Source organism: Plectrocnemia conspersa, unplaced genomic scaffold, assembly GCF_051122295.1.
Source record: "Plectrocnemia conspersa isolate PC_06_02 unplaced genomic scaffold, ASM5112229v1 ptg000008l, whole genome shotgun sequence".
In the NCBI taxonomy this organism is placed as follows: Eukaryota; Metazoa; Arthropoda; class Insecta; order Trichoptera; family Polycentropodidae; genus Plectrocnemia; species Plectrocnemia conspersa.
The window spans coordinates 4488969-4501240 of NW_028277172.1; the positions used below are offsets into that span (position 1 = coordinate 4488969).

Consider the following 12272-nt stretch of genomic DNA (forward strand, 5'->3'; position numbering starts at 1 on the left):
ACATTAATTCATATTTAAAAAAAATATTTTATAAATATATGTAATGTTTTTTATTTATTATTTCTTCAGTTATATACATATGTAAATACATAACCTCAAAATAGTGAAAGTTCGACTTCCGTTTATGTACAGCGATACCCTTCAAAGGATTAAGGACCCTGTTTAAAACAAAAACACCGTCTTATCTTCCAAAAATAAAATCACTATACCGTCGTGTAAAATTATATTTGTCTTCTCTTTATGAAGAATCGCCTTCCAAATTATGTATGTAATTAAACAGGAATGTTTCTCATACAAATCTGAATCACAAAGCAAGTTTTGTGTTGATAGTTCTTTAATAAAAATATCATAAATATCATTTGCTTCAAAATTAATTAACATTTATTCAATATTATATTTGTAAAAATTTAATTCTTAAATATAATTTTTCTAAGCCGTCGCTTCTGCTTTCGGACGCGTTCGCTTTAAAATAGAACATTCTATGTTCACTTTGTTACTCTATTAATCGTATCTCTTTGTATGGACGGTGTATAATAATATACATAAACAAAGAAAATATATTTAATTATAATAATAAAAATCAAGTTAGCTCGATTAATTTCCGAGACCCTGGTAATGATTCTGTTATTTTGACCAATGAAAAATAAGCATTTGAATAAAAAAGAAAATGGCCAACAGCAACGTGATAACAACATTAATTTTCATTCATTTTTCATGCGCGTTGTTCGATTTGATGTACAATAAATGTAGTATGATGTATCTGTCTATTATTTAGACAATCCTATTATAGATTTTAATGGATCTAAATAAAAATTAGTTAGACCCTGCTTAAAACATAAGCACAATCTCCCTTCCCAAATATTGACATCACTATACATTAACATTTATTAAATATTATAATATTATATTACAAAAATAAATACTAAAATGTACTATCAAATATTAGTAACTCTTTTACACATATATTGAAATAAAAATTTGCATTGGGTCCTACTTACGTATTAATAATTAATTATTTTATTATTCAGGTGGACCACAGCCATCGATACTGCAAGAAGTATCATTACCAATTTGGAAAAACAGCGAATGTAGAGATAAATACGGAGCCGCCGCTCCCGGTGGAATCGTTGAACACATGTTGTGCGCTGGACGAGCGACGAAAGACTCTTGCAGTGTTAGTATAATAAAACTATCAACATGAAAATTGGAACAGTTTTAAAACAATAAAAAATTACAGGGTGATTCTGGCGGACCGTTAATGGTAGCTGAGGGCGGCAAGTGGACGCAAGTAGGAGTAGTTTCTTGGGGCATAGGCTGTGGAAAAGGACAATACCCGGGCGTTTACTCCAGAGTGTCGTTCTTCCTACCTTGGATACAGAAGAACAGCAAATAGGTGTCGTTGTATCGAGACTTATGACGTTTTTAAATGTGATATATTGCCATTACTGCGAGAGAAGACAATGACATATTCTAAAAATACACGCTTTACGACTATTTTGTAAATAGTCTTAATTTATAATACGATATGATACAGAGCTGCATATTTTACAATCTAAAACATGCGAGACTCGAAATCAGATCCTCTGTATTTCATTGACGAAATAAAATAGCATATAACTGAATCAGACGTGTTTATTATCAAATTACCCATTACAATATTATAAGATTTTATTATAATATTCATATTTAAAATATATCTAATTTTTTGAGCATAAGAAATTATTTTTTGATTTATCAAAAGAGACGAATTAGGAAACTTTAAAGTCTACTATATCTTAATTAAAATATAAAATAAATATTAAGGTTATTTTAAGGTTAATTTGCGACTAGTTTTAAATAAAAAAAAATAAATTCGTCTATTACATTTCAAAGTTTGATATGTTTAAATGCTGCTGAATGTTACGCGCTGAAACATAACAGAAAAAAATAATTAAATCAATAGATATCGGTGTCATAGTTGATTAAGCAGTATGATTGAACCTTCAAAATATCCTGTATCGTATATATTCTCAGGATTAGGAACAAACGGAGGATCGGCATTCAATTGATTGCTCCAATCAATCTGCGTGAATAATTCCATCTGTTTCACAATAACGGCATCGGGCCTTTTGCTCGGATCCATTGTGAGGAATTTCTCAATGGCTGATACAGCGTGAGGAGATAGGGCTTCATCGCCTTCAGGCCAGTCAATGTCTAAAAATAATTTTATTATATTATTTTATAAAATATTAATACAGTTAAGTATCCCCGTACTTCTTTTTAGTATATTGTTGAAAACGGATTGCGGAGTCTCATCGTTAAAGGGCGGAATCCCCGTCATGAATTCATATAGGCAAACTCCCATGGCCCACCAGTCGACTGCAGGACCGTGTCCATTTCTGTAAATTAAATAATAAATAATAAAAAAAAATCTTTCATATATAAAAATAATGATAGAACATACCTCAATAAAAGCTCTGGAGCTAAATAATCAGGAGTGCCTAAGATTCGTTGATCTGACGTTTGCTGTAGTCCTCTCCTGACGGACTTTGGGGTACGATATGGAGTGTGGGAAGTTTTGATAGGTGAAACAACGTCTTCCTGTAATTTAAAATAAATTATGTAAGAGCAGAATTGTACCAAATGCTACAGAACAAAGAAAAATTGCTGCTAATGAAAGCCTAGTGATGATAATAGATGTGTGACTATTTTCTAGAACTATAATGAGGTAAGAATCAGTTCTAGAAAAGTTAATAAAACTCTGCATGAATAAGAGAAGATTTTACTTTCAAAAGTTCTGCAACTTTTTAGAGAGATAATGTCGAAAAAGATACATCTAGTTAATGAAAAATGAAGTCTTTTACTGTTAATGGATAAAAAAAATAATATATCTCCAGTCCACAAACTTTCAAATTTTATTTTCGAGAAAAAATTGCATATCTGTAAAAATATGTATTAGAGTCCGCTCGGGATAAGGATTCCGGTTTGTTATTGTGTGCGTGAACTGTGTGGCTCAAAACAATTTCGCTCAGGATATTTAATTTTTTTATTTTAAAAGAAAATATATTTTTATTTAACATACATACACCTGAGCTAAGTTGGAAATTTCAACGGACAATTAAAAATATATTATATAATCGAAGAAACCAGACATTGATGTCATTAATTAAATATTTGCAAAATTCAAAATCTTTCACTAGTCAAAAAAATAATGAAGTCTTTAGCTATTCTTCAAAAGCAAAAAGATATAAAATGGGGAAAGAAATTATTCGCAGATTGTTTAATGGCTCGACGACTCTATTAAATCATTAGAGTCCATTGAATAAATTAAAAAAAATATCATTGGCGCTACGATAAGAATAATAACTTTTTTAAGCCTTACAGAGAATAGTGTAAAAAAACCAACAACGTACGGATTAAAGGAAAAATAATTAAAATATTTTAATCCACGGGTAAGAGAACGAATAATTTGCAGTGTATATTTGAAGCCTTGATATCAATTAACTCAGATATGCCCAAGAAATTTTGTTCTCTTAAAATTTCATTTATAAATAAAAAACAGTGGCACGAGTTTAGTTTTGACCCATGGGACAGTGGGCATATCTGGGTTAAACCAATATCAACACAAAATTATTTAAAATAAATCACTAGAGAAGATCGAACTTCTGTGCCACACTGCACTTTAATGACGAATACCAGCGTTGACGAATCAGCGACTGTTCTTAAAAGAGAAAGCGAGACAATAAAGTACACGCTACATCGCTTCTCCCTCTCATATACATGTACACGCACACAATAACAAACCGGCATCCTTATCCTGAGCGTACTCTACCTTAAAATTATTTTGCACTGTTTTGATGGCAAAAAGATCTTACAGTAGATTAGGGAATTCGCTGAAATCGTGAAAGAGGAATTCAATGACTCAAGAACGACTTAATAATTTACCGATCTTGTACGTCGAAAATGATTTAGCCAAGAAAATATATTTTAGTGAAGTGATTGAAAAGTTTGCATTGAAAAAAATCAAGAAAATGTATTTTAAAATAATTTACAAATACGTAAATATATGCATAAATAATTTTGTAAATAAAAATATAAATAACTATTGAATTATTATGATAATTGTATTTAGTTTTTATTTGATGTAAATTTAATTGTTTTTAATTACAACATATACCATTATAATAAATTTTGTGCTTTAATTTAAATTGACCATTTAATTAAACACTTGTACAACAAACTTATTCCAATAAACATTTATTGTGATTTTGTAACTCTTTCGTACCGATTCATGAGAAAACATAGTATGTTTTAATTTTTTATTTTCATTTTAATTTATTAATTATTATTTTATTTTATTTTAAATAAAAATAAATAGTATAACTATTTAGTTTATAAAAACTCCATTTCGGTATGAGGAGGGGGTTATGTTCTCTCTACTCTTGTTCAGAGCATAGCCTAGTTTTTAGAATCTAGTTCCAGTTAAAACTGTAAATTTAATTATTAAAAATCATACCATATTTCTTGTAGGAAAGCATTCTACTGTGGACGGTTGGACTTTATCGTTTCCAGCTCTCTCTGAAAAGTGTGATGGTATGTTGAAACGTGTGAATTTAGTTATCTTGGCCATGTCGTCTTCGGGAGACCTTTTTCCTGTCGATACTGGAGTCGAGAATAAGACGTCAGCGTTTGTATTAACGTCGTCTTGGGATAACCATCTATGAATAAAAAAAATATGTATTACTAAAACACTGAAATGAAACAGTGACCTCACGGCACTCCCTCTCTAGCAATTTAGTATTGCAAAATACGACTCCATCGTCGAATTTTACAAGAGTAAATTGCTAAGGAAGGCGTCACTGGGAGACCGATACAGTTGGCACACATGGAGCTACACTGGCAACACTAAAAAATTTATTAATACGACGTAATAGTTTGCGTACAAAATAAAACTGCTGCAGCAAATCTGTGTTTCATTGTTAATCCGTCATCAGACAACTTAGACAATAATTCAAATCGCAAAAAATGAAACAGTAGCAATATGATTTTATTACAGGACGTTTAAACGTCCTTTCACTGCGTCGTCAATTAAATACACTCCGCCTTATTGTTGCGATTGTTGCTTTAGAGTCCCCCACAGTACCCCCCTCTAGCAACTTAGTAATGCAGAATACGATTATCAAACACTAGAGCGCTAATTTTCATTGCTCGTGTTCTATCGTCGAATTTACAAAACTAAATTGCTAGGGAGGATGTCACTGGACCGATACAGACGGCACACCTAGAGCTATGCTATCAACACCGCATAGTTTCACCATAAACATTGCTTATACGACGTAATAGTATGTTCACAAAATAAAACTGCAGTAGCTAATCTGTGTTCCATTGTCAATCTGTCATCAGATATTCATCAAATTAAAAAAAAAATGGTATAGATTCAGTACAAAATTTTCTGAATATAATTTAAGTAATATATATGTCAGTTGCAGCTTCTTCGTTCAATTTAATTGGCAAGATAATTAATGAATAAGAAGCTACTACTTATTTATTTGTTTTTGTAAATTTCTCAAGTGATTTACCAAAATCCAAGATTGGTTGGTAGACCTATTATGCTGCAGAGCAATTCCTACCATGTACAAATAAAATTGTGCAATAGTATGAGTTGGTTGTGAAAGCACTGAGCATGTGACAAGTAAATTTAAAAATGTTTATTCTCAGAATCACATGTATTCATGCAGCTTTACATGACAATAAACAAAAAATCTTCTAAGATCAAGTATATAAATAAATTATGACCTTTTCTTCAAGACGCCTTTCAAGGGACTCATTTGACTTTCGATCGGACTAATCTGTAAAGCTTTTCTTTTCGGCGTTCCTTCAGTGATATCCATTACCAAAATCTCTTGAGTCAAACCAGTGTGATTTTCGCCGAATGTGGGTTTTGTTAAGAACACAACGTTACTCTCGTTATCATCATCCTCGCTCGTGAGCTGAGAATCGCCCAAGACTCTTTTACGCTTTCCTCTAAAATAAAATATGATTTAGTATATATACCGCATCTTACATATTTATATTTATAATAATCACCGAAAGCCATTCATGCGCTTCGAAGATCTCGTCCTACTCAACGGAGACGTAGAATCCATAGTGGCTCTTCTAATCAACTGATTGTTTTCGTTCCTCTCAATCTGACACAATTTGCATTCTGTCGACTTTTCGCTTTCATTCGTACTGTCGCAATCTCGGAAGTCTTCGTGGTTTGCATTAGAACCTTGACTGCTGATCGTATCTCTGGTGGTTCCGTTTGAGGTTTCGCAAGTATGATACGAGCTTACTGTACTTGTACCCTAAATATATTTATATCAAATGAGCAACGTATCGAACAAAGAATCGGTAATAAAAATATATTTATATACCAATCCCGGATAACCTCGAGGCGTTGAGTTCATCGGGGAATGGAAAGGCATTATGCCGGACATGTGACGCGTAGAATCTGAGGATACTCTATTCATAAACTCTTTGACGATACTACTCTTGAAGAGTGAATTAAGACCTTTCTTAGCTGAAAATAAATTATTATTAAAATAATACAATTTAATAAAATATTTATATATATTTACTGCTTTCTTCTAAAGCTTGTAGTAAATTTTCTCCGGGTTGCGGCGGCGATCCTATAGATCCGATCGATCCAAAAGAACACCTCTGAGAAGTGCTAGATCTATTGTTATGTGATTTATTATTAGGTCCTCCGGAACCGAACGATAAATGAGACGTTAACGATAGTAATTGACCTGGAGTTCTAGCATTCAAGCTCGGCGTACAATTAACGAAATCGGATATCTTCAGATCTAAAATATGTATATATAAATTATTATATTATTAAAATTATTAATAATAATAAAACGCATACCTCTATGAACTTCTATCTTCGATAAGCCGAAATCTGTTAATTTAACATGTCCAGCTCTGGTTATGAGCATGTTATCGGGTTTTAAATCTCGGTGGACGATATTGTGACTGTGAAGATATTCCAGAGCCAGGATTATCTCGGATGCGTAGAATATTGCCATCGGTTCTTCCATGTATCCGTAAACGCCGAGTAATGATTTCAAATCTCCGCCCACCATGTATTCCATGACCTGATTGTTAATAATAAGATTGAGTAATTAGAACGAAATTCCCTTCCCTTCCCTTCCCTAAAAATACTTACCAAGTATATTGACGAGACCGACTGTAAGCAATAATACAAATGCACGCAGAACGGACTCTTGGCTAGGGCCAAAGCGTTTCTCTCTGTGACTACTTGTGAAACCATGTTCTTGTTTATCATCTCGGACTTTTTCATGACCTTTATCGCGTATATCTGGTCCGGATTAGTTTTTTTGTAGCCTAAAAACACTTTGCCGAAAGCGCCGCGGCTGATAGGTTTCACAATAAAAAAGTCTTGAATGTCGGGTAACTTTAAAAAGTCAACATAAATTTTAAAGGTTATTTTGATAGGAAAACAATGCAATATGGAGGGTTTTCGAAGAGGGATACCTTTGTTGACGGCGCGTGGTTTTTCGTGATTGTGTTCAATTTTGTTAAAATAGTGTCGACAGACTGGTTGGTCTTTTGTGGAGTGCAATTTTCTTTGTCGACCTCCATGGCAGCGCTTTAAACTTTACCGGTCGCCGCTTGGCAGGTTTTCTCGCTCGGTCTAAACACATCAATTAATGAGCATTTCTTTGTTAACAAAATGTAGTATAATAATAGTAAACAACATGCGTTGCAATGCGTGTTAAATATTTGTAATAGATAAAAATAATAAACTAAATATTAAAAAATATCAATTTTTATATTAAATAAAGACGTGTTCGGCATTACCCCATTAATATAAATGATAAGCAAAATTAAGAATTTTAAACTTTAAAAAATCAAATAACGGAATTTATAGTTAAAATATATTTTTTATAAAGAGACTAAAAGATAATAAAACAATATTATAGATAGTTAATTATTTAGTTCAGCAAGGATCAGAAAACATAAATTCAACGTATATAAGCATACTAAAGACTTTTATAAAATTATTTGGTTGTCAAAAACCAACATGCGAGATGCGACGTCTATTTGTATTTTTTCCGCTTACTTTATAGTTTGTATTTTGGATTTGATATAATGAAAGTTCTAAAACTATAATTAGTTTTAGAAATTTCATTAGGTTATGTTTGGGTTTGAACAGCAAATGCACGTTTCGCAACTGTCAAGTTGAGTTTCATAGACATTTGCGAGCAGCAACTGATATTCACTAGTTAAATTATATTTTATATTGTATTTGGACTTAACTAGTGAAAATATTAATACTGAAAAATATACATTCACTGTACTATTTACACATTACATGTAAATAAATAATGATAAGTATGTAAATGTATATATTACTACATATGAAAAAGTTGAAATCATATAATTTAAATAGCGCCTGCCAGATAAATTATATTATTACTGGTAAAAATATTTATCCGCCGGTAAAAATGTAATCCGATGTAATTTTATTAGATTTTCATTGAGGGATATCCCGAAAATTTCTATTCTAGAATCAAAGACGATATTTTTGATTTTATCAAGGGAGAGGGGAGTTCACTATTTAGTGGTCGTTTTCTTAAATATGTAATTCATACAAATACAACAGGCTTTTAAATGAACAAATTCACATTTGTGATGTCACATTTTTACAAGTCTCATTTCCGCTAACCTTTTTTCCTCTTAAACATGTGACAAAATTTATGGAAGTCACTTAAATTGACAAAATAATAACAAATAATATCTATATTTTTTTCAATCAATGAGTGCAAGTAGTATGTATAATATTTATATATTTTTTAATTTTGGCCATAAACTTAGTCGTAGACGATTTGACATATATCTGCTATTTATTGACAGTTACTATAACTTATAAAGGCAATGTCACCGACTCTATTCATTTCGTGCATTTTATTAATTGTAACTCGAATATATTGTTCACAAAATGGATTTTGCACGATAGATAATTGTGTAGATCAAGGATCTGGTGAAGTTTTGGTAGCTTATTCTGTAAATCCAGCCGAGGGCTTCAACCTCCGCAGAGATGTGTATCTGCGAATGGCTGGAATGGTTCGCAGAGCTTCTCCATTAAAACTTAAGCTAGTCTTACCACCTTGGCGTCGCTTGTACCATTGGCGAAGACCTCATTCTTCGTTACCCTGGAGTCTCTTCTTCGACATTAACTCTCTAAATAGTTACATACCAGTCGTTGAACTGTCCGACGTAGTCGGCGATGATTCTTTCACGTTTGACAGACTATATCGCTTGACACACTTTAAAAATCCATTCGAAGACGGCAAATTTGTAGATAGGTGGGAGATAAATGATAAGTCTTCGTGCAATCAAAATATTGATTTTTGGGGATATGATATCAAAGTTAAAAATATAGAATGCGTGGCGTTTCAAGGAAGCGCTTCAAAACTAACAGAATTGATTAAATTGCATCCTGACGATAGATCCATTATGTTTACGAATGCGGAAATACCATTACATGACGAATACGGAACTTCCGAGTATTGGAAAGCTAGGAAGAGTTTGAAGTTCAATAAAGATTTGATTAATATAGCGAACGATTTTATTAGTGACGAGTTCAGATGTGAAGATGAAAAATGTAGGAATTTCTTGTCGGTGCATTGGAGACGAGGAGATTTTGCAAGAGGACGGCGTGATCAAGTGCCTTCTGTGATAGGCACCAGCGATCAGATTGTAAAGAAATGCTTAGAAATTGGTTTAAAGTCTGTGTTTTTAGCTACTGATGCTGATTTTGAAGAGTTTAATAACTTGAGGATGATGCTGATAAGCGAAGGTTTAGACGTTAGATTTTACACGCCTTCTGATACTATAAAGTCTGAGTTCGGAGAAGGCGGAGAAGCTATTATAGACCAAATAATTTGTTCTAGAGCTGTTTATTTTGTCGGTACTCATGAAAGCACTTTCACATATAGGATTCAAGAGGAGAGAGAAATTATGGGATTCGATAGCAATACTACATTTAACCGATTATGTCCTGATAATGGATTGTGTGAAAGGCCTGCACTTTGGAGGATAGTGCACTGAATTACTCATTATTATTACTCATTAATTGTGATCTCATATATGCCATTTTATGATAATGTAAATATTAATAAATTTATTATAATAGAAATTATTATCGTTTATTTAAACATCTATCAAACTAATAAATATTACAAATATAATATAAGTAAATACAGTTTTATTGATTTTAATTTATTTTTCTTTGGAAAAACGCACGCACAACTAATACAAAATCATATTTTCTTTATGCAAACATTTTTTATGTTCCGATGCGAAATATACGGAAAAAGAAAGATTCATCAATTTTATACATACGACAAAGAAACACGGAGAAGAAATTGCAGCAAAAATTAAGAAAAAACTTATTGAAGATGTGTTACTAATCTAAAATATTCGTCGCCAGGGCTATGACAACGAAAGAAATATCTCTGGCAAATATAAAGGTGTACAAGCTTTAAAAAAATGACAACCCACTCGCTAGTTATTTCTCATGTTGTTTACACAATATTATTATTGTATGCAGCATCTGTAAATATTGATTTATCAAAGTTTTTCAATACTATACAAAGACTTTTTTTTCTTCGTCTACTAGTATATGAAAAAAACATGTCATCTGTTATTAAACTTAGTTTCAAAACGCATTCCGATACGAGATGGCGCTTTAAAGCAAATGCTGTAAAAGCAGTTTTTGAACAATTTGAGGATATTGTTTTGGCGTCTGTTTGACAATTTTGTTTGAACGCTCGTTACCAAGCGTTCCCGCTGCGACGGCGCTGTCACAATTTTATTGCTTTTGGCGTTAATTTTTGGCTTCTGAGAAGTGATAATCGTTTTTGCGCCCTCCTATTGACCAAAATACGGGTTGAATACGCTTTAACTAATACTCTCATATCAGAAGTCCAGAGTATAATCGGTAAGGATAGTTATCGTATTTTAAAAACATAATGTAGTATTAAAGTGCAGACAAACTATAGATCAATATGTGAGATGCCTGTCTGTACTTCTTCTTCAGCTTATTTTTCCCTGAAAAGTGAGATTTTGGACATGACCTAATGAAAGTTCCAAGACTGTAATTAGTTTTAGAACTTTCATTAGGTTAGATTTGGTTTTGAACAGCAAATGAACGTTTCACAACTGTCAAATTGAGCTTCATAGACATTTTAGAGCAGTATATAATTTCACTAACACCTATTAGTTAAAATATATTTTTGCTTTCGAAAATGTATTTGGAGTTCATTAGTGAAAATATAGCTTTATTGAAAAATGCAAATTCACTGTAACTTTTATACGTCGCATGTAAATAAATAATGATAAGTATGTAAATGTATATATTACTATGTATGGAAAAGTTGAAAACATATAATTTTACTAGCATCTGTCAGATAAATTATATTTTCACTGGTAAAAATATATATCTACCAGTGAAAATGTATTCCAATGTGATTTCACTGAAATGACATATTTAAAAAAATATTTTTAAATTATTTACCCAATTTTAAATTATTTAAATAATTGTAAAATATTCTCGAATGAAATTAGTAAATACTTTTAAAATTAAACAATCTGTATACTTCAGTTACACAAGTAATCGTTTTCTCTCTCAATATACCCAAGTGACTAGTGCCGCTCCAAAATCTATGGTCTTGACGTGCCTTTATTTTCTTTCGAAATGCAAGACAAGGAGACGCCTTTCAACAAAAAATGCTTTTACGCATTCGAAAAATATTTGTGAATAGAATGTTTATCGACGGTGTCTACTATGACCGAAATGACGTATTTTAAAAAATATTTTCAGGATAGATTCGAGACTGTTCTTTTAGTTTTTTAAGGGATAACGTAAGAATTTATGGTTTAGTATCATTTTAACTTTTTCCAGGACGGGGGGGGGGGGGGAGCAAAAGATAACCAATTAGTGATCGTTTTTTAAATATTTAGATTATTATTATTGTTCATAATACTTCATTAAATGACATGCATTTTTCTGTCAAAATTCAAGGGGGAGGGGCAAATGCTTCCACCTGCCCCCACTACTTCTTCTTTTGGCGACCCTTGCGCACTTAAATAAAACGTAAATTGTACTAATCTTAAATAAAATACTGTTACAGTGGCTAAATCTGTGTCTAACTGCCACCCGTACAAAAACTCAAAAAACTGTTTTAAAAAAGCTTAATTTTATTAAAATAAATAATTGTCAT

At 31.9% G+C, this 12272-nt stretch overlaps 3 protein-coding genes across 3 annotated transcripts in view; 2 read left to right on the forward strand and 1 right to left on the reverse strand.

Moving 5' to 3' along the window:
- The window catches only part of LOC148232754 (uncharacterized), a 28808-nt gene extending 27186 nt beyond the window's left edge, over nt 1-1622 (forward strand). The window contains exons 9-10 of the mRNA XM_088190524.1: nt 1029-1174; nt 1238-1622. Coding sequence (XP_088046650.1) covers nt 1029-1174; nt 1238-1393 — 302 coding nt within the window. The 3' untranslated portion in view covers nt 1394-1622. The remainder of the gene's footprint in view (nt 1-1028; nt 1175-1237) is intronic.
- Nucleotides 1623-1727: 105 nt separating this feature from the next.
- Nucleotides 1728-7680, reverse strand: gwl (serine/threonine-protein kinase greatwall). Its single transcript, XM_088190523.1, has 12 exons — nt 7519-7680; nt 7190-7438; nt 6890-7118; nt 6600-6827; nt 6396-6541; nt 6067-6326; nt 5776-6003; nt 4496-4697; nt 2444-2580; nt 2254-2378; nt 1981-2193; nt 1728-1906 (listed from the first exon to the last, which is right to left on the reverse strand). The coding sequence occupies exons 1-12, from the start codon at nt 7624-7626 to the stop codon at nt 1860-1862; spliced, it is 2172 nt and encodes a 723-aa protein (XP_088046649.1). The 5' UTR covers nt 7627-7680; the 3' UTR covers nt 1728-1859.
- Nucleotides 7681-8867: 1187 nt separating this feature from the next.
- O-fut2 (O-fucosyltransferase 2) lies at nt 8868-10186 on the forward strand. The gene has a single exon (XM_088189870.1). The coding sequence runs from the start codon at nt 8923-8925 to the stop codon at nt 10096-10098; it is 1176 nt and encodes a 391-aa protein (XP_088045996.1). The 5' UTR covers nt 8868-8922; the 3' UTR covers nt 10099-10186.
- Nucleotides 10187-12272: the final 2086 nt, after the last annotated feature.

What these genes read in the sequence shown, in the direction of transcription:
- gwl (XM_088190523.1), bottom strand. Translation starts at nt 7,626, where the DNA reads ATGGAGGTCGACAAAGAAAATTGCACTCCACAAAAGACCAACCAGTCT. An exon ending in CTCGAGGTTATCCGGGATTG is followed by an intron (nt 6,327 to 6,395) that starts GTATATAAATAT and finishes AAATATATTTAG; the next exon opens with GGTACAAGTACAGTAAGCTC. An exon ending in GCTTTCCTACAAGAAATATG is followed by an intron (nt 2,581 to 4,495) that starts GTATGATTTTTA and finishes TTTAAATTACAG; the next exon opens with GAAGACGTTGTTTCACCTAT.
- O-fut2 (XM_088189870.1), top strand. Translation starts at nt 8,923, where the DNA reads ATGTCACCGACTCTATTCATTTCGTGCATTTTATTAATTGTAACTCGA.